A 19080-nucleotide genomic window follows, 5' to 3' on the forward strand; every position below is an offset into this window, starting at 1 on the left:
CATAACTCCAAAGTGGCTGTGTGGCAACCATGTAGATTCTCTATACTACTGTCCTGATTTCATGTATACTGAAACATCTGTGCATTGGCCAGGATTGCATCATAGCCTTACCATACTGCGGAAAATAACTGATGAAGGGACTAAGCACACACAATCATGCTGTGTTGGACAGAATGATGCACCATCTATAGCTATTCTAGGCAACTAACGGTGGCTGAGAAATGTAGGCACCATGCAATACTTAAATAAGAAATAATGCCGCTAAATGTAAGGAATGATTAACAAATTACACTGCATCAATCACCCTTACGGAGTATACTTCCATGAAGGAAAGTCATGCTGAATCAGTACACACATGATGTAGGTCAGCAATGAAAGCAACAAGACAAGAGTGTGAACAACTCCTCATCTACAAAGATCTCCCTGAACTTCACACTGCTGTCCGACCTATCAATTTACCCACAATAAAAAGTCTGGAAGCACTCTTTGTGAAGTAGGATACATACCGAAACAAAACCTTGGTGATCAATGCACACTACCAATGGTGGCTCTCCCACATGGTGGATACTTACGAAGTTAGCACACGGGTAGCTGGGGTGTGAAACCTCAGTTTCCTGGGGATGGCGAGCATAGGACACAAATGTCATACTGAAACATTCTGCTACACTGATGTCAAGGCCATGATAATGTAGCACCTAACGCATCATGTAAAGGGTTAACTAAATATTTATTTCAATTGAGTAATACAAGAGGCAACTAAGGGAAAGGTAAACCTACACTAATCTAACCTGACTACTACTAACCCACAACTGTCCCTAACTAACCTAAGCTAAACTTACTCTACACATGTAACAAAACGATTTAAACATCAACCCCCCACCCACCATTATGAGACAAGACACATGCAGGACAACACTTACTAATCTACACACATACTATACTATCCTAAACAAACATATATTTTTTTGTAGTTTTCTGTTTTTTGTTTTTTTTTTGGTTTTTTTAAACAGGAATCCCAACATTCGCCCCCACCCACCCACCCACACAAAAATATAAGATAGAAAGAATAAGGACCCCCCACCCTCTTCCCTAACACTAACTAAGCTAATTACCTATACTTATCCTATAACTAATCCCCAAAACCCAACTAACAGTATAAAATAGGAAAGAGGTGAGAGGGGAGGGGCAAAAGTTCAAGAGGGCAAAAGTGCTACAGATTTGCCCTCCGTAGTGTGCGCCTGATGGAGCGGACCCTCCTTTTGACGTAACTCATGTCCTCCCTCAGGTCGTCTACCTTTTTCACTAACTTGTCCAATTTTCGGGTCAATGCCAGGAAGGCAGCTGGGTCCACAGGAGGGTCTGTGCTGGTTTGCGTGCCGGCGGAGGTTGATGTTGTGGCAGGAGTTGGTTGGCCACGGGAAAGTCCTGCAACCACCACACGGCTGGGTCCAGGTCTGGAGGAAGATGCAGGGTCCATTGCTGCAGACGTTGATGGGTCCACTTGGGCAGACCTGGTGGATGTGTTGTTGGTGGTTGTTGGTGGCACTGTAGGGGGAGCCTGTGGTGTGGCCCACCACGCCCCGGAGGCCCGATCAGAATGGTACTTGCGGCCCATCCTCCGATACCCACACTGCACCTGCAGGATGTGCCTGTATCTCATGGCACGGCGCTCAAAATGGTTGCGATCTGCGGCACTCATGTTTGCAGCTGTGAAGAGAAAAGGCAAATATTTACCTTTGGTTTTGCATTGGGTGGAATAGCACAATGGGTTATTTGTCCATCACTAGAAATGTATTGGTTGCAGCAATTGTCACAACATAGTTCACGGAAAGGCTCAGAGGAAGTACATGTGAAGCATGCATACATAAGGGCATATCACACCTAGCATATCCATGTCTCTACATGATGGATGACATCACCCTAAACTACTCATCCAAATCATACCTAAGGCATTTGACATCATGGCAGCACCTCTTCCGCATACTGACTTCACTACATATGTCACTCTATGTGATAACAATCACACTCCTCACTCAATGCCATTTGGAATTAGTTGTGGGCTAAGATTGAACCCATGGGCCATAACCAAATGTCTACACTAGAGGCCAGATGTAGGAATTTGGAAAATGCAACTAGCAATTTGCAATGCAGAACGGTGTCTCTGACACCGTCTGCGAGTCGCTATGGGGTCGCTAAGACCCACCTCATGAACATCAATGATGTGGGTTCCAAGTTGCGCCGCATTAGCGACTATGGGCACTCACGGGGATGGAGGCCTGCTGGGAACAGCAGACCTCCATGGCCGTGACTGTTTTTAAATAAATCAGGTTATTTTTCCCCAAGTGTAGGCCGTTTACCTGAAAGGAAAATGAGCTGCACTTAGAAATAAATTACAACAACTTCAATCTTGGATAATTTCACGGTAGTTAGTGGTCCCTTGGACCACTGGCTGTTTTGTACAGGATTATTTAGGTCCACTCACAAAGGTGAAGGGTTACAATGGGGACCCCTTCCAGTTAGCAAGTGGGTTACCATCCACTTCAAGTGGATGATAACTGCAACTCACTTTGCAACCACGTACTCGGTTGCAAATGGAATTGCATACCACTGTGAGTTGCAAATAGGTCTGGAAAACCCGTTCATATTTTGGATTTGGAAAAGCATTTTGCAAATATGTTCATAATCACCAAATACATTTCGGAATAGGAAACAGACGTTTGCAACTCACAAACAGAAATGTATGACATTTGCAACTTGTAAACAGTTTGCTACATCTGGCCCTAGGTACTAACTCAAGTCACAAAAGGTGTCAAGTACGTGTAACATACTGGTTGCTACAGTCCTAGGTACCCTGTTTCACATTAACATCCCAGTCTTTGAGGGTGGTGTGGGAAGAACAACCAACAATCCCATGTTCAATGCACACCCAGGAGTGTATAGAAAGTTCAACAAGTATGTGCCTTCACACACAACACCTATGAATGGCTAGCAACACGTTGTAGTCAGCCAAACATTGTCACATCCAAGGTCCACACATGTCAAAATGATATGACTTAGGCCAACATGACATACTATCAGTGAGGCATGTTTTACAACACACACAGAGGAGCTAGAACACCCATTCTCATGATTCGACAGAACACCTAGGCCATTGCACTCAAGTCACACACACTTCTAATTCACCTTGTGGAAGTACATGCCCCCGGAAGATCCAACCTACAGTGTACACAGTCCATCCTCAACTAGGAAGAAGCACTTGTCATCAAAGCCATGTGCCTAAGCTATCTGGGAGACTGTCAGTCTGATATGCAGACTCAGTTCATGCCAAGTCCCCGACCAAGTCTTACATTGACCAGTGTATTCCAAATGACTCATCCCATTCCCCATTGCGGCCCAACTGTAATGACCTACAGCCCCTCAATCTCAGAGATGGCTAGGTATTGCTTTACAGAAACAGAAGTCCTATTTGATATCACACTAAAACAACAATGCCAATGAACGGCCAGCGCATCAAATCATGAATTCTCCTGAACACACAGTAGTCCATCATGCTTCATTACCAAACAATGAAAATAGCACTCAGGCAACACTCACTGTAGGTATCGGGGTCCTCAAAATGTGCCACCTCTCCCACGGTGTACGGGGCTGGTCCACCTGTAAAGCATGAAAGGAAGAATATACTCAGACTGGGTGAACAGACAAATAATTTCAGTTAGAATGACACTGTGTGAATATGACATGGTAATGATACACTTTCCCACATGCTCATACTGCATGGATGACTTTGTATTCAACATTAACATTGGATGAGTCTCCTGCTACAGTTACACACCCTACTACACACATGCAGTGGCCAGGACAGTCAGGTGTTGTCCAAGTTAACCCTCCATTAGTATGCCCCAACAATAATGTTATCCATACATCTCAGCATGTGCATCCCAGAGAGACATCCCAAAACTGGTTCCATGAGGACTGCATGACCACTCACAATCAAACAGGCTAGGTGGACATGTTCAACACACAGCAACCACACACATGTGACATTTCTGTGGACAACATATCTAAGTTCATGTGACGTGAAGGCAACACACATGTATAGCATCATCATGGGATTCAAATTTTCTGTCTAGCTATGGCGTCTACATATGTAGGTATGTTGTTTCTACATTACTTACTCACTGGCCATTATGACCTGTAGAGTACAAATAGAGCCGTTAACGTGTTGCTTGTCCGACACAAATGCAACACTACATTACATACAGCTACAGGCATCTGGTATGTGTTGAAAACATGAGCCATCTGACTGCAAGCATTGGTCTTCATATACATTGTGCAACAAATACACATTCGTGCACATATGTATAACTTTGTAGCACAGCATTTGCATCATTTTGTCACGCAGAGAGGGGGCAAACTTGCTAAATACAGATATGTGTTGTAAGTTGCTGCTGTTATTGCGTGAAAATGTGGTGCAAAAATGTGGATATATGTGTATAAACATGGGCCTAGGTTTCCCTAGCATTACACACAGTCAGCTACTTATCTAGCAGATTGGGTAACAATCATCACATGTTCCCACACAGATTTCTATTATTCCCATGTAATTGATTTGTACTCACCAACATGGCCACCAATCCTGATTCCCAGGTGGTCCAGCAGGTCCTGTTCCCTGGTTATCAGATCTGCCCAGCGGTGCTTCAATTGATGGACATTGCGCATGCTCCCGTAGACCCGGACCAGGTGATGGCGCACCTTCTCCCACCGGATTTTCCTTGCCTCCGTGTGATACCCCTGTATCACACGGCCCCCAGCCTCCAGCATCAGTGGGAGGAAATGGCAAACTAGTCATATGAATTCCCCCAATTCATCTTCACCCATCCTGGACAGGCGAGGCCTACCTGACATATTGACAGCAAGAGTAAATGACAAATGAAATGACAAATGAAATAAGAAAGTAAAAGTGGGAAATGGGGAAAGGTAGAGGTGTGAAGGAAAAAGAAAAAGGAGTAAAATAGCCCAACTAACCCCAAAAACTATGCTACCCACAACAGACTCCCACAGACAATACAAACAAAAACAGGAATAGACAAAACTAGACTAAACAGACTGAGACAATGTTATGCAACAAGAAAAGATTCACAAAAAGACAAAATACAAGGTACACAGGACACAAAAGCAGTAAAACACAGGACAACACCTTTCACACAACCACACAGTCTAGATAAATCTGAGACTGCAAAGTGAAAGTGAAAGTTCACTCCCAGTACAGATTTTGTAAACAGGATATCCTATTACATCACTTCCTGCATAAAATGGCCGCCGTTTTTATTTCCCCGTTATGCGTCATATTTTCACGCATACACAATTGTGCGTCATTTTTTTTGACGCATTACATTGCACATGATGCTGAGTCAAAAAATATGATTTGAATATGAATAATTTTTTAATGTACATGAGATGACCAACATATTGTCCATGTTGCGTCAATTTTACCATGCATACATCATGGGCGTCATTTTTTTCCACGTACAGTAGTGCACATGATGCTGAGTCAAAAAATATGATATGAATATTAATAATTTTTAATGTACATGAGAGGACCAACATATTGTCCATGTTGCGTCAATTTTACCACGCATACATCATGGGCGTCATATTTTTTCCACGTACAAGAGTGCACATGATGCTAAGTCAAATAAATATATGATGTAAAATATACTTTGATGGCTAAATAGGTGAAACTTTTGGATACATTTATATTTGACTCTGCATTCTGTGCACTCATGTATGTGAACTAATTATGACGCCCATGCTGTATGCGTAGAATTTTGTGCACATTTTTTTCTTATGTCTTCATGTTTTTAACTTGGGGAAGGTGATTTGTCATGGTCAAACGGTGCTATGTGATACACATTTGTGGTTGGATATGACACATGTCCGTTGTTGTATGTATAGAAGGCATTCACACTGTAATGTTTTGGATACGTTAACTAATGTATTGACCATATTTGACAACATATTTTGGGTAATTGCTGATGGCTATTTTGAAATGATGGATGGGATACCATGATGGATTCCTTCTCCAAAATGTGTCCACAATTATGATGGTGATGCTTTTATCTGTAGTCCTAACAGGGAGTGCAATAGTCACTTACAGTTTTTATGGGGCTAACCATGTCCCATTATGATTTTGTGTTTCTGATTTGTGTTTGACTTTTGACATGTAGCCCACACATGTGCCTTATGCATGTGTTTAGTTCACAAGTACAAGATTCTTGTATGTTTGGGGGGCGGTAGAGGTGGACTTAGGCCCCCAGCACCCTGGATTTGACCATCCTGAATAGCTACTGTATCCATGGGTTTTCTTTATTATATCATGGCAAACCTGCAGCAGCAGGCTAATGTAAGGCCATATGGTATGAATGACTGTTGACCATTCATTCATCTCATTAGCCAATTTGACGTTTGCAGTAATGATGAATTGGAGCAAACTTGCATACCATTTTCCAATGACTATGTTTGCAAGACTCTCAGCGTTCCTGATGTGCTGATGAATTTTTTTTAGTTGTTGTCTGTGTCCCTTTCTGCATAAACTGGTTTAGTGGCATGTTACATCCTTCCTGCTAGGTTCAAACTGGGACACAACTGTGATGGTCTACTTTCAAATATTAGGTTGATTGTATGACATATGTGTACATGTGTGTTGGAATGTGGATCCACTATCACATGTCTGGGTGTATGTTGTCACTGTGACTTCAAGGTCTCCTCCTGAGTTAGTGGCAGCTAATGTTGTTCCAATTGTGTATTGCTCATATCACACACTTGAGAGAAGCCATTGATGACATGGTCACGTACACATGGATGGTCCCACCCTGTCTCTGAACACGTGTGATGTGACTTTCAAATGATCAACATTTTTGGGCTGGGTGAGAGACTGTCTCAGGTGTTTGGATCCGGCATGTGTAATTGCCACATTTGTACTTCTGTTGGCCTCTGTGTATGGTAATGTATCATGTCACATCCTACCCTCTGTGCATACATTTGTGATGTTAATTTTGGTTGTGATGATTATTATAGCATTCTTGCTCAATGAGACGACATTCTTCTTCAGCAATTTTAAACTAAAGGTGGTCAGAAATGCATAGGCCAAAGCATGATGTGGTGTTTGTTATCTGTGTTTATTTACAAGTGTGGATTACAAGTTATTCTGATACATTAAGAAAAAAAATTATTGACAAGCTTTTGGCGCCTACGCACTCCTGCTGCCGTGTTAGGTTGTTCCCCCTCCTGTTGCAGGCCAGCATCCTCCTCTTCGTCATCCTCAGGCATGTCTGGGTCCAGTTCAAGGAGGGGAATATTCCTTTTTACACAAATATTGTGCAATATGGCACAAGTGAGTATGATCTTACAGACCATCTCTGGGGAATAGAGTAGGCTACCGCCAGTGATGTCAAGGCAGCAGAACCTTGACTTTAGGATCCCAAAGGTCCGCTCCACAATGCGGCGTGTCCTCTTGTGGGCGTCATTGTATGCCCGCTCAGCAGCAGTATTTGGGTTCCCAAATGGTGTCATTATCCAAGGCTGGATGCCATACTCCTGATCAGCTGAAAGAGAAACACAGAATGGGATCAATTAGATGTAGGAGGCACTGTTGTACGGATCTTTGATGGCAGTAGTTGTCTTGTGTTGTCTGTGACTCTTTTGTGTACTAATGTGACAACCTATGGTTGTTGGTGAAAACTTTTGCTTGAGTTTTTTTCCTTGGCTGTGCAAGTGTTTGTTGGCTAGCTGTTTGTCAGCAGGATGTATTGGTTTTTCCAGTACAGTGTGCCCTCCCTAACATTGTGACTTGTGATACAGGTGTCCGTGTGTCCTCACTGGGGGTGTGAAGATAGTTCCATGCAGAGTTGAAACATGAAAGTGTAGTTGAAACGTTCATATGAACATACCCAGGCCATCCCATACCTTTAAACTTATGCATTGTATTAGTGTACAGGTTATTGTGAGACTTCCAATTTGCAAGGTGACATTTGGGCAACCACACTCATTAATGTCTTCACATTAAGCTGTAGAGTAAATTCCAATGTGTGACAGGTTCAATGGTGACTTCTGAAACATGGCTAGTGATGTGAGTACCTCAGTGTGTTCCTGGCTAGGTGTTGCTATTGTGGTGTATGTGTTGTTTGTCCTAGAGGGTTTCTGTGCAGTGTGTATATGAGTTTGGTTTTTGTCCTTACCAACAAGTAGTCCATTGCCATATCGTCCATCCTGGAAGTGTTGGTTGATGGTGGAGTGACGGAAGATGAATGCGTCATGTACACTCCCAGGATATTTTGCCACAATGTTGCTGATCAGTCCTTGGTGATCGACTATGGCCTGCACGTTGATTGAATGTGTGTGCTTCCTGTTGCGGTAGAGGTGTTCTGTTGCAGCAGGTGGCACAAGGCGTACATGTGTGCAGTCGATTGCACCAAGGACGTGCGGGAAGCCACTGATGGCGTAGAACCCCTGTTTAGTTTCCTGCTGCTTCTGCAGTGTGTTAGGGAAGCAGATGTGGCGGGGTGTCAGGCGAATGATGGCATCCAGTACTTTAGGCAGGAATGTGGAGAATGATGGTTGTGATATTCCACCAACCAGGGCACCAGTTGTCTGAAACGAGCCACTTGCCAGCAGGTGAAGTACGGCAAGCAGCTTTGTTTCTGTTGGGATAGTGCGGGGAGTCACTAGAGTGGGTGCCAACTGCTGTTCAATATTTCTCAGCAGCTGCTGAATGGCCTGCCAGTTCAACCGGTACCTCTGGATGATGTCCCGTTCCCTGAGGCCATGCAGGGTTGTTCTTGGGCGGAATATCCTCTCCTGCCTTCTGCGCTGTCTTTGGGGTCCCTGCTGTTGTTGTTGTAGCTGCTGTTGTTGCTGCAGGGCTCTGCGTCTACATGCACGCTGAAGAAAAATCACCTCCATGTCTCCCTGTTGCTGCTCTGCTGCTCTGCTGCTCTGTTGTTTGTTCTGTGTGTTCTGATTAAGTACAGGTGTGTTTGCCCCATTTTAACGCCTGCCCTGACCCAGGTGTTAAAATTTCACGCTATTCGTGCTTTGCGTCATTTTTTGCGCCGCCTACCGCGCGGGAGTCATTTTTGCCCGGAAGCATAAATACGACGCACCGCTGTGTGCGTGGTTTTTTGGACGGGAACGCCTACCCTGCATGTCATTAACGGAGGGCGGGGTGCCGCTTCCAGAAACTGACGCACATAGCGCCATTTTCCTTTGGCGCCGGCTCGGGCGTCAGGGTTTAAATATGGGGCAACGTTTGCGCTGAATGTGCGTCAATATTTTTGACGCACATTCGGCGCAAACGGAGTATAAATATGCCCCTTAATCTCGGAGTAGCTTCCTCTATTTTAACAGTTTTTAATATTTAATTCATGGAAAATGTAAATATTGTCATACATATTCATTTATGTGCCTTTATGTTTTTTTTATCTAAAGCCGAATAAAGATTATTACTACTACTATTCAAATACAACTTAATCCTGTTGGAAGACAAAAGTAATGCTAACTCTGGACTACATTACACTTTTATTGGTAGGGAATCTGAAACTACCATAGCTCATATAATACTATCAATAAATGGCAATTCTAGTCTGGATAACCCTGTGATCAAACTTAATTCTGTCAGTGACCACAATCTGCTGGTTCACAACGTAAGCCTTCAAATTGTTGAGCCTCCCTATCTCAACATCTTAAGCAATATTGAAAGAACAAGTTCAAATGGGCCAAGTCAAATGGACTGGCATTAAGCTTTGCCAGTTTACTAAAAGACTAATTGATACTAATAAATGGGACTTTCAGCCCTGTTTATCTGGGACAGATAATCATAGGGCTTTTCAAATAGCTTTAGGGAATATCACAAACTCTATTAATGCCATACTCTGACAGAGACCTAGATACAGTAAGTCGGACTGGTGGGGCTGGTTTGACCAGTCCTGCTCATCAGCATCAAAAAATCCACAGTAAGCCCTAAATGTATCCCTAGAGACTGACCCTGGTTATGAATCTCAGAAAACAGTATAATGAGGCATTACCTTCCAGGAAAAAAGTGCAATATGAGGAGGCTTTGTCCAAGTTAGAAGAAGCCCCTGCAACAAATAGCTGTGTTTCATTCTGGCATTATGATTAAACTTTCTTTTCTGAAAGACAACACAGTTCCTGAATTAGACTCGCTAATGTAAGTGTGGTTTAACCATTTTCCTAGTATTTTAATACATTGTCCAACTTAGATCTTACAGATAGGATCAAACCCAAATGTATCCAATTTATAGCGAAAACCTGCAAATGGTGTTCACTTTAGGTAAATTTATAAGGGCGATCAAGAAAAGTACCAGTAGTAAAGCTGCTAGACCAGATGGCTTTCTTGGTGATATGTACAGCCATGTGCCAGATCTATGGGCTCCAACATTACTCTAGAGCTGAATCGGGCTGTACGTGACTACATTCCACCCACTTTGGCAAAGTTGCTGGTAATTCCAATCTTCAAAAGGGGTTATAAAAGTGACCCTAAATGCTACTGCCACATTTGCCTTATGGACCCACCTGCCAACATGTTGGGCAGTGTAATCTTGGAAAGATAAGAACACTGGGCTAAGGCTACCAGTGTGCTCACAGAGTCATAATATGGGTTCAGGAGGTGCTTGGTCATGGTAAAAGAGTGTGTAAATTTGGACCTTCTCATAGGGAAATACATAAGGGCTACGCCTGGTCATCTCCCTCTATGTTTTGATGATCTGTCCAGTGCTTTTGATCAGGTAAATCATTCAATTTTGTGGTGAACTCTTTTGTCTATGGGCACTTCGCCAGAAATAGTGTTATTACTTATCTCCATTATACATGACCTTATTAGGCAGGGTGTGCTATATGCCTAATAGGGAGTGCTCTCCACCCTTTAAAATTCCGAGAGGAGTTAGGCATGGGTGCATATAGTCTCCCTTTTTGTTTTCCATGTTCATAAACGGTGTGGCTAGCTTGCTCCTGGTTGTGTCATCCAACTCTCCACGAGTGGATGGACAGATAGTCTCTGTCTTTCTCTGCCGATGATGCTGTCCTACTGATCAGGACTGCTAATGGCCTGCAACAACTAATGGATTGCTTCGCGCAGTTCATTGAGGGCAGGGAACTTAAAATAAATCTAAAGAAAACCTGCACAACGATCTGTGGAGTGGGGGTACATAAATCATGAGTGAACCACATTAATGGAACAGCTATTTGAAGGGTCACATCATTCTCTAAACTTGGTATTCTCTTTACCTCTAGCAGATGCCTCCAAACTGGGATGCAAACCAATTCCGGAGATGGTCACAATCTATAGAGTCAAGTGGGTATCCACAGCTTCCTACATTGATGGGCTATGGAGTCATGCAAAATCTGCCATCTTAAAAGCACCAGAGAATGTTATTCTTTGGCTACTGCTTGCCATGCAACAATCTACATCAATCTATATTATACATAGGGAATTGGGGATGCAACACTTGGAAGAGTTACTAGTGGTGACACCGATCCATTTGTAGCACTCCATTTGGAGAAAAGAGGATACATAAAAAGAGAAATGGCCCAGTTTAATAATCGATTATTGTTAGAAAAACCAGACAGTACTGCAGACCTTAGCAAGAGGGAACTAAAGCTCTTACTCCTTAATAATAAGGTAAGTGTCAGATGTGCCCAAGACACTTCTAGGCCCTCAGTTATAAGACACCTTTCTATAGCCCAAAATGGGGGCCTACAGAGTCTTCTAATTCCATCAAATACCCAACATTGCTTTGTCCTGACACATTGCGTCCGGGTACAGTCACATATTGGTGGCTTTCCCAAAGATGAAGCAATGGCCAGAGGCAGCAGAAAAATGCATGTGATGGAAGACTGACTCAAGGCACAATGCACTTTTATTTTGTAGCTTCTATACTGAAATTAGGAAATTATATGTAAAACTATTTTTTTAGCAAAAACAGTAGAATCCGTAATGAAGGTTGTGTGTATTTATGTTCTCTGGAGGACCCAAATATGTGTTTTAGAGTTGCCACCCATATATGGAAAGCCATCCGTATTTGGAAACATAATTGTATGCACCAAGCCTTGACTCAGCCATTATACCAGACCACTTGATGCCTAAAAAAAATATTATTTATATTCTGGATTTAGCACCCTATTTTTAAGAGGTAGAGACCGGTTAGTCAAGTTTCAATGTCTCATTAACATAAAGGTTTCAAGGTGGACTTGATTTTTATTTATTTTTTAAATGTTCGTATTGGTCATTTTTTAAAGTTGTGCAATAAGAAGGTCTATCACTATCATAGAGGACCCGAGCTATATGTTTTTGTATTATAGAATCTGGAGGTAAGCCTGCTTGATCTGTACCCCTTTGTCTATAGGAAAATGTAATAACCCAATTCTTCTTCATTCTAATCGATAGGCCCATTTCAGTACAACAATCGCACATATTGATTGTACCTCCCAACTGGGCTTGTTTGTTCAATCTTATAAAATTGCAATAAAACTTTAGCACTTTATTATGATTTTGATGAAACGACAGTGTACCTTTGTAGTTATTACACCGTTACTATTATACACTTTTTTATGATGAGCCCTAAATGTTTTTTATGAGTTGTGATATATTTTATATTTACTGCTAGTGTCTTAGTATGTCAGATGTAATACTGTTATGATGATGTATGTTATATACTACAGAAATCTATTTGCACTTGTATGGTTTTATTTTAAACTGAAAAAAGATTTGGAATGAATGCATGAATCAATCAATCAGGTGTCCGTCAGCTTTATATATCCCTGGAGAAGGAAACTTAGATGTCAACCACCTCACCTTTACAGAGCAGTTCCAGTCCCTGGGTGCCATCTAGAATCAGAAGTCCTTGAGACTTCTTTCAGCAAGGCTTTTTTCTTTAATTTTAGTGATCCAAGGTCCAGGAATATTTTGAGGAGCTGTCAACTTTCAAGTGCACAAGCCTGCTGGAAACACTAGAAAACTAGCCAGTGGAAAGAATAGAAACACTAGACCACTAACCAGAGAGCAGTCACTCATTTCATGGACTTGGGGTAATGTCTGGGTGAAAGGTGATAGTGCCACTCACTTGGGTCTTGGTCCTTGCCTGGCAAAGAGTTGCTTCACTTTCCGTATCAGTGTGCACCCATAGTGCATCCATCACATTTCTTGTTTATCGAAATCTTGGTTCCCTCATTTATTCATTTAATCAATCTTTAAATTGTCCTGTGAAGTGTGCTCTCTCTCTCTGTCTCTCTCTGTCTGTCTCGCTCTCTCGCTGTCTCTCTCTTCTGTCCACTCACAGTTTCTAAGAGGTGTGTGTTCACAGCAGAATACTGGGGGCTTCAATTGGATTCCTGGTTGGTTTTTACTGCCCATTGTAGCCCCAACCTGCTGCTGAAACCAGTAAGCTTGGATGCACTACTGGGACATTATTGGCCCAACCGGCTGGAATTATATGCTTACCTGCAATACTATCTTCGAGCCAGTTGAGAACTACCTCCATATATAATAGCAAGATAGAGCGGGCTGTCACTTTAGTCAGAAGAATATGTGATTGTGAATAGGTTCCAGTCCAGCATAATATTCTGTTATTCTCTCTCCTGCCCGTTTCTCTGTTTTTCCCAAGATCCTTATGACTTTCCTCTCTGCTTACCGGCATAGATATTCAGGGATGACATAGACTTTAAGCGGATCTAAAACTCTGGATCCTGAAAGAAGTAGGAGGTGAGGTGCCAGTCTGATCCTAGGCTTTAGTCACCAAATGATTTTCTCCCTATGAATCCTGTCTACTTTCTCACCATATACCCACCTCCATTTGTAGCACTTCCTATTCACTTTACTTTTAAAAATTCTCACAAGCCCTAAGTTCAAAATGGCTAACTCATTCTTTCATCAGAAAGGCCTATAGCTCTCCCCAAACTACACCCATATTTAGATGAGATACCTATGCCCTATTAGGAGAAAAACTCCTTTTTCCCCTTGCCAGTGTTGGAGGCCACAGAGTCTTGAAGGATAAAGGGAATGAACAAAAGGAGGTCCTGTCAGCCCCATTTAGCATCTGAATCAAAACAAGTACTTGAGAGCCTTCCCTTGTTCTGCCAATGGTTTCTGCACCCTTCCCAAAATGCTAATCACTGGTAAGTGGCCAGCTGTTGATAACACCCCTGTTTTCCAGGCCCAGAGACCAGGATAATGTGTTCTGGAGAACAGGGTCAATAACTCCAGCTAACAATGTGTATTGAACTTCTGAAGGTGAGATGAGTGGCAAAACGGGTTACAATTTTGGATCAGGCAGTTCAAAGATATTATAATCTACTTACTTTGCTACTAAAGGTATACAAAATCGGACTTCACAATTAAGTTTAATGTTTAAAACTGAGTGGAAAATAGCAAATTATTTTGTTGCAATTTTCTCAGGCAGTGATACATTAAGGGCCTCATTACGACCCTGGCGGCCGGCGGAACACTGGCGGTAATACCGCCAACAGGCTGGTGGTGTTCTACCAGTGTATTATGACTGTGGCGCATTAGCCATGGCCATACCACCGGCCTCTCCACTATACCGCCAGGCTTCCGCCGGGTGGTCATAATCCCCAGGGCATTATGAGTCCCCAACTGCCAGCCTGTCTATGGCGGTAAACACCACCATGGAAAGGCTGGCAGTAAGGGGGACTCGGGGTGCCGCTATTTATGGAAAACAACGCAGTGCAGTTGTGCATCCAAAAAATTGGAGCAAGCTAACTCCATTCCTTAGCATCATCCATGCGCCATATTTAAAAAAAGACGCACAATGGCACTAAAGACTGGCTTGCATCTGAACAAATGATGCTAGACAGTGATGGATGGCGTTAATGACAATGGCGCTAGTGGACCATAAATGATGCTAGACTGATTAGCGGTAAAAAATCTGCTGCTACTCAGCGTAGCGTAATTTTTTGATGCACAAGCAACCAAAAAATGACTCCTGTCTAAGTATAGACAGGAGTCATTACCACGATCTCAGTGCCCACCACAGGGCCCAAGTGTCCTCAGGACAACCACAACAGACCCAGTGCCAGCAAGGGGGCCCCTTGTAAGGGGGCTCCGGTGGCACTCAACACACATACACGTACACTTACCTGAGATGGGCTCTCTCCTTCAGCAATGTCCCTGTGGTGTGGGTGGTGGTGATGCTGAGGGTTGGGGTGGGCATCTATGTGCCCATTCCATGGTGTTTCCCCATGGAAATGGGCCTACTAGCACTTTAACACCAGGTCTGACCAGGCATTACGTTTGGACACTAATTGGCCTTATTGTCATTCTTTAGGTCCGCCTCCTTAGTGTGCGTTGTTTTAGCATCCAGAGGTAAATATGCCACAGGGGGCTACTGTAATTTTTAGGAGGGGAATACCCACCTTGCATATCAGTGTCGCAAAGTGGGTTTGCACTTCTTAAAAATTTAGCTAACTCCTATATTTTGATGCTAGATGGGTTTAGCGTCAAAATATGAATATAGAGTTACGTTAGCACTGCATTAGCGTAAAAATAAATTACGTTAAGGCAGCGCTAACTTTTCATAAATATGGGCCTTAGTCACTCTAGGGGCACACTATTGCAAATATGTAGTGCACCACATTTTATTTATATTATACATCAAGCCATATGGGCTTACAAGGCACACTTCAGGTGAATTAATAACATATATAAATTAGGGTTTCCAACATGGCAAACGCACACTTCCTTTTCATGTGCCACTGTAGTGCTTTCAAACTGCAGCCGAACCATGGCACAATCGTGCTTCTATTTTGTTTTACATGTGGAAAGTGTAAATATACACTGCAGATCACACAGGGCACATAACTGCCATGCCATTGGTCTATTTTCTATGCCATCTACTGTGGTCCTACCAGAACAGTTAAATAAGCCAACTGGTTAAACTGACTACATACTGTGTGTTTTAGTGGGGAAGGACAGGCACTATGCTACCATTAGAAGCAGTATAGCGCACAAAGGCCTACAGAGAGAAAAACCCAATAGAAACAAATGACAATCTTTCTTTCGCTATCCAAAACAGTTTGTGTTAGACCTTTCATCCTTGGCGTGGTCTCCCTTAACTTTTTGCCTCTGTTTCCAGGTTCGTTGATGTGTGCTTGACTTTGATTTTGCTGTTTTTGTTACTCTGGGCACTTTACTACTGCTAGCCAGTGCTAAAGTGAAAGTGCGCCTTTACAAAATGTGTATGTAATTGGCTCATCCATGATTGGCATATTTGATTTATTAGTAAGTCCCTAGTACAGTGCCCTAGAGGTACCCAGGGCCTGTAAATCAAATGCTACTAGTGGGCCTGCAGCACTGGTTGTGCCACCACATAAGTAGCTCTGTAATCATTTCTCACACCTGCCACTGCAGTGTCTGTGTGTGTAGTTTTAACTGTAAATTCACTTGGCAAGTGTACCAATTTGCCAGGCTTAAACCTTCCCTTTTCTTACATGTCAGACACCCCTAAGGTAGGCCCTAGGTAGCCACAAGGGCAGGGTGCAGTGTATGGTTAAGGTAGGACATATAGTAATGTGTTTCTATATGTCCTGACAGTGAAATATTGCTAAATTCATTTTTCACTGTTGCGAGGCCTGTCCTTCTCGTAGGTTCACATGGGGGCTACCTTTAAATCTGATTAAAGTGTAGATTCCCATTTGGAGCAGAAGGACGTGTGGAGTTTGGGGTCTCTGAGCTCTCAATTTAAAAATACATCTTTTAGTAACGTTGATTTTGAGATTTGCCACTTTTAGAAAGTGAGCATTTTCTTGCTTATACCATTTCTGTGACTCTGCCTTTTTGTGGATTCCCTGTCTGGGTCACTTTGCCAGTTGGGCTGGTTGCACCTCACACTAGACAGTGGCACAAAGGGAGCTGGGGTGTAGTCTGCATATCCTAATGAGCCATCTGTGCTAGGACGGAGGGGAGGAGTTGTCACTCACACCTGAAAGGACTGTGCCTGCCCTCACACAATGCAGTCTCCAACCCCCTGGTGAGTGTCAGGGGCCTGGCCTGGGCAAGGCAGGATTTCACATTCAAGAGAGACTTTGCTTTGAAGTAGGCCTACTTCAAAGGAGAAAATAGTTGTAAGAAGGGCACCCAAAACCACAGACTTTAGATCACTTCTGGAAACCAAGAGGAACCTCTGCCTGGAGAAGAGCTGAAGAGCTGAGGAAGAAGAGCTGCCCTGCTTTGTGGAGCTAACCTGCAGTTGCTGCTTCTGCCAGAATAAGAGGGCAAAGACTAGACTTTGTGTGCCTTCCATCTTGTGAAGATCTCCAAGGGCTTGATTTAGAGCTTGCCTCCTGTTGTTTGAAGTCTCAGGGACAGCAAAGACTTCTCTCTGCAAGCACCGGAAGTCTCTGGAGAGACTCCTACTCTGCCAAGTGATGCCCATCCAGTTCCTGGGACCCTGAAAGGAGAAGCTGGCAGCCTAAAAGGAAGAAATCCACACACATAATGCGTGCAGGGAAAAGATTGACGCGACTCCGCGATGCGCTGCCAGCTTCGCAGCTGAAAATCGACGCTCTCCTGCAACGCGGAGCTGGAGAAACAATGCGCAGCATCGCTGACGGAGGCTGGGAGATTGTCACCTGCGCTGCGTGGTTTTCGGTTCATCGTGCGGCTGGTTTTCCGACGCAAACACCGCTGGGCGTGTAAAAACAGTGCAAGGCCTGCCCGGGCCCAAGAGTGCTGACCGGATCGACGCATTATTCTCCTGCGGGGAGAAAAAACGACACGCCCCGACCTGACAAAAGGAGAAACGACACAAGGTCTCACTTGTGAGTGAAATTGACGCATTGCAAGCCCTTTTTGATGCGCACACGCCTGTGCGGGGTTATTTTTGACGCACCCAAGGTACCTTTTCATGCTAACACTGTTAGTGTGTGTTTAAAACTACATGAAGACTCTTTTTGCTATTTAATTGATAACTTGACTTGTGTATTGTGGATTTTTGTCGTTTTGGTCTTGTTCTGTTTAGAGAAATATTTTCTATTTTTCTATACCTGTGTTGGGTCATTTTGTAGTGTTTTCATTAAGTTACTGTGTGTGTTGGTACAAATACTTTACACCTAGCACTCTGAAGTTAAGCCTACTGCTCATGCCATGCTACCAAGGGGGTAAGCAGGGGTTAGCTGAGGGTGGTTCTCTTTTACCCTGACTAGAGTGAGGGTACTTGCTTGGACAGGGGGTAACCTGACTGCCAACCAAAGACCCCATTTCTAACAGTATGGAATGTAGTTTTGGCTTAAATATAATGATATAAATAGAGCTATAAATTAACTAGCTCATACCCAATGCAAGCTTGCATCTGTACTTATATTAGGATAACCCAAACGTTTCCTTTGAACTGATGTATGATTATAGCAATCACCAAGGCTGACTCTACATCATATTCATACAGGACAAGCTAACCAAGTCAAATATATTGGATACATAATATTTTGTCTGTACCAGAAAGAAGATTTGGTATGTTTTCAGCACGCTGGTCCAACTACCTAGAGAACAAATTGCAGATTCTTATAAATGATGAATGCTGTCATTTAAGTGTCCACTCTTTTCCTCTTCTATGCAGATACACAGCCACGCTTTGATATCATAATCTTTGCTTGCATTCCTCTATAGATAACATCCAAATTTTGCTGAAGTTTGAGAAAATCAATCAGCTGGACCGAATACACAACAATGCCTGTAAATTCATTTGAAGTTGGCCAAGTATTTACATTCATTACTCACACTTCAGTCATAGGCCCATTATTATATATATATATATAATACTCCAAGCACATGAAATGCAAGGCAAATAATCATAATACAAAGAGCTATTCTTTTCCTAGACATGAAACAGTAATATTTCTTACCTGTTTCTACACATCGAAAATCTTCTCCACATCGGTTTTCTGATCCACATTTTTCAGTTGGTATACAAGTTTCTTCACTCCAAGAATACCCAGAACATATCCTTCCTGAGTACTTGGAAGGCTGCAGTAGACTTCGGTACCTGTACTAAACCA

General features: G+C 43.0%; 1 protein-coding gene across 2 annotated transcripts in view; it reads right to left on the minus strand.

Annotated features, from left to right (window-relative positions):
• The window catches only part of C8A (complement C8 alpha chain), a 348185-nt gene that overhangs the window by 304881 nt on the left and 24224 nt on the right, over positions 1 to 19080 (minus strand). For both annotated transcript variants that reach the window (XM_069232593.1, XM_069232592.1), the window contains exon 3: positions 18928 to 19072. In XM_069232593.1, coding sequence (XP_069088694.1) covers positions 18928 to 19072 — 145 coding nt within the window. The remainder of the gene's footprint in view (positions 1 to 18927; positions 19073 to 19080) is intronic.

The sequence above is a fragment of the Pleurodeles waltl genome, chromosome 4_2 (assembly GCF_031143425.1).
Source record: "Pleurodeles waltl isolate 20211129_DDA chromosome 4_2, aPleWal1.hap1.20221129, whole genome shotgun sequence".
NCBI classification, from domain to species: Eukaryota; Metazoa; Chordata; class Amphibia; order Caudata; family Salamandridae; genus Pleurodeles; species Pleurodeles waltl.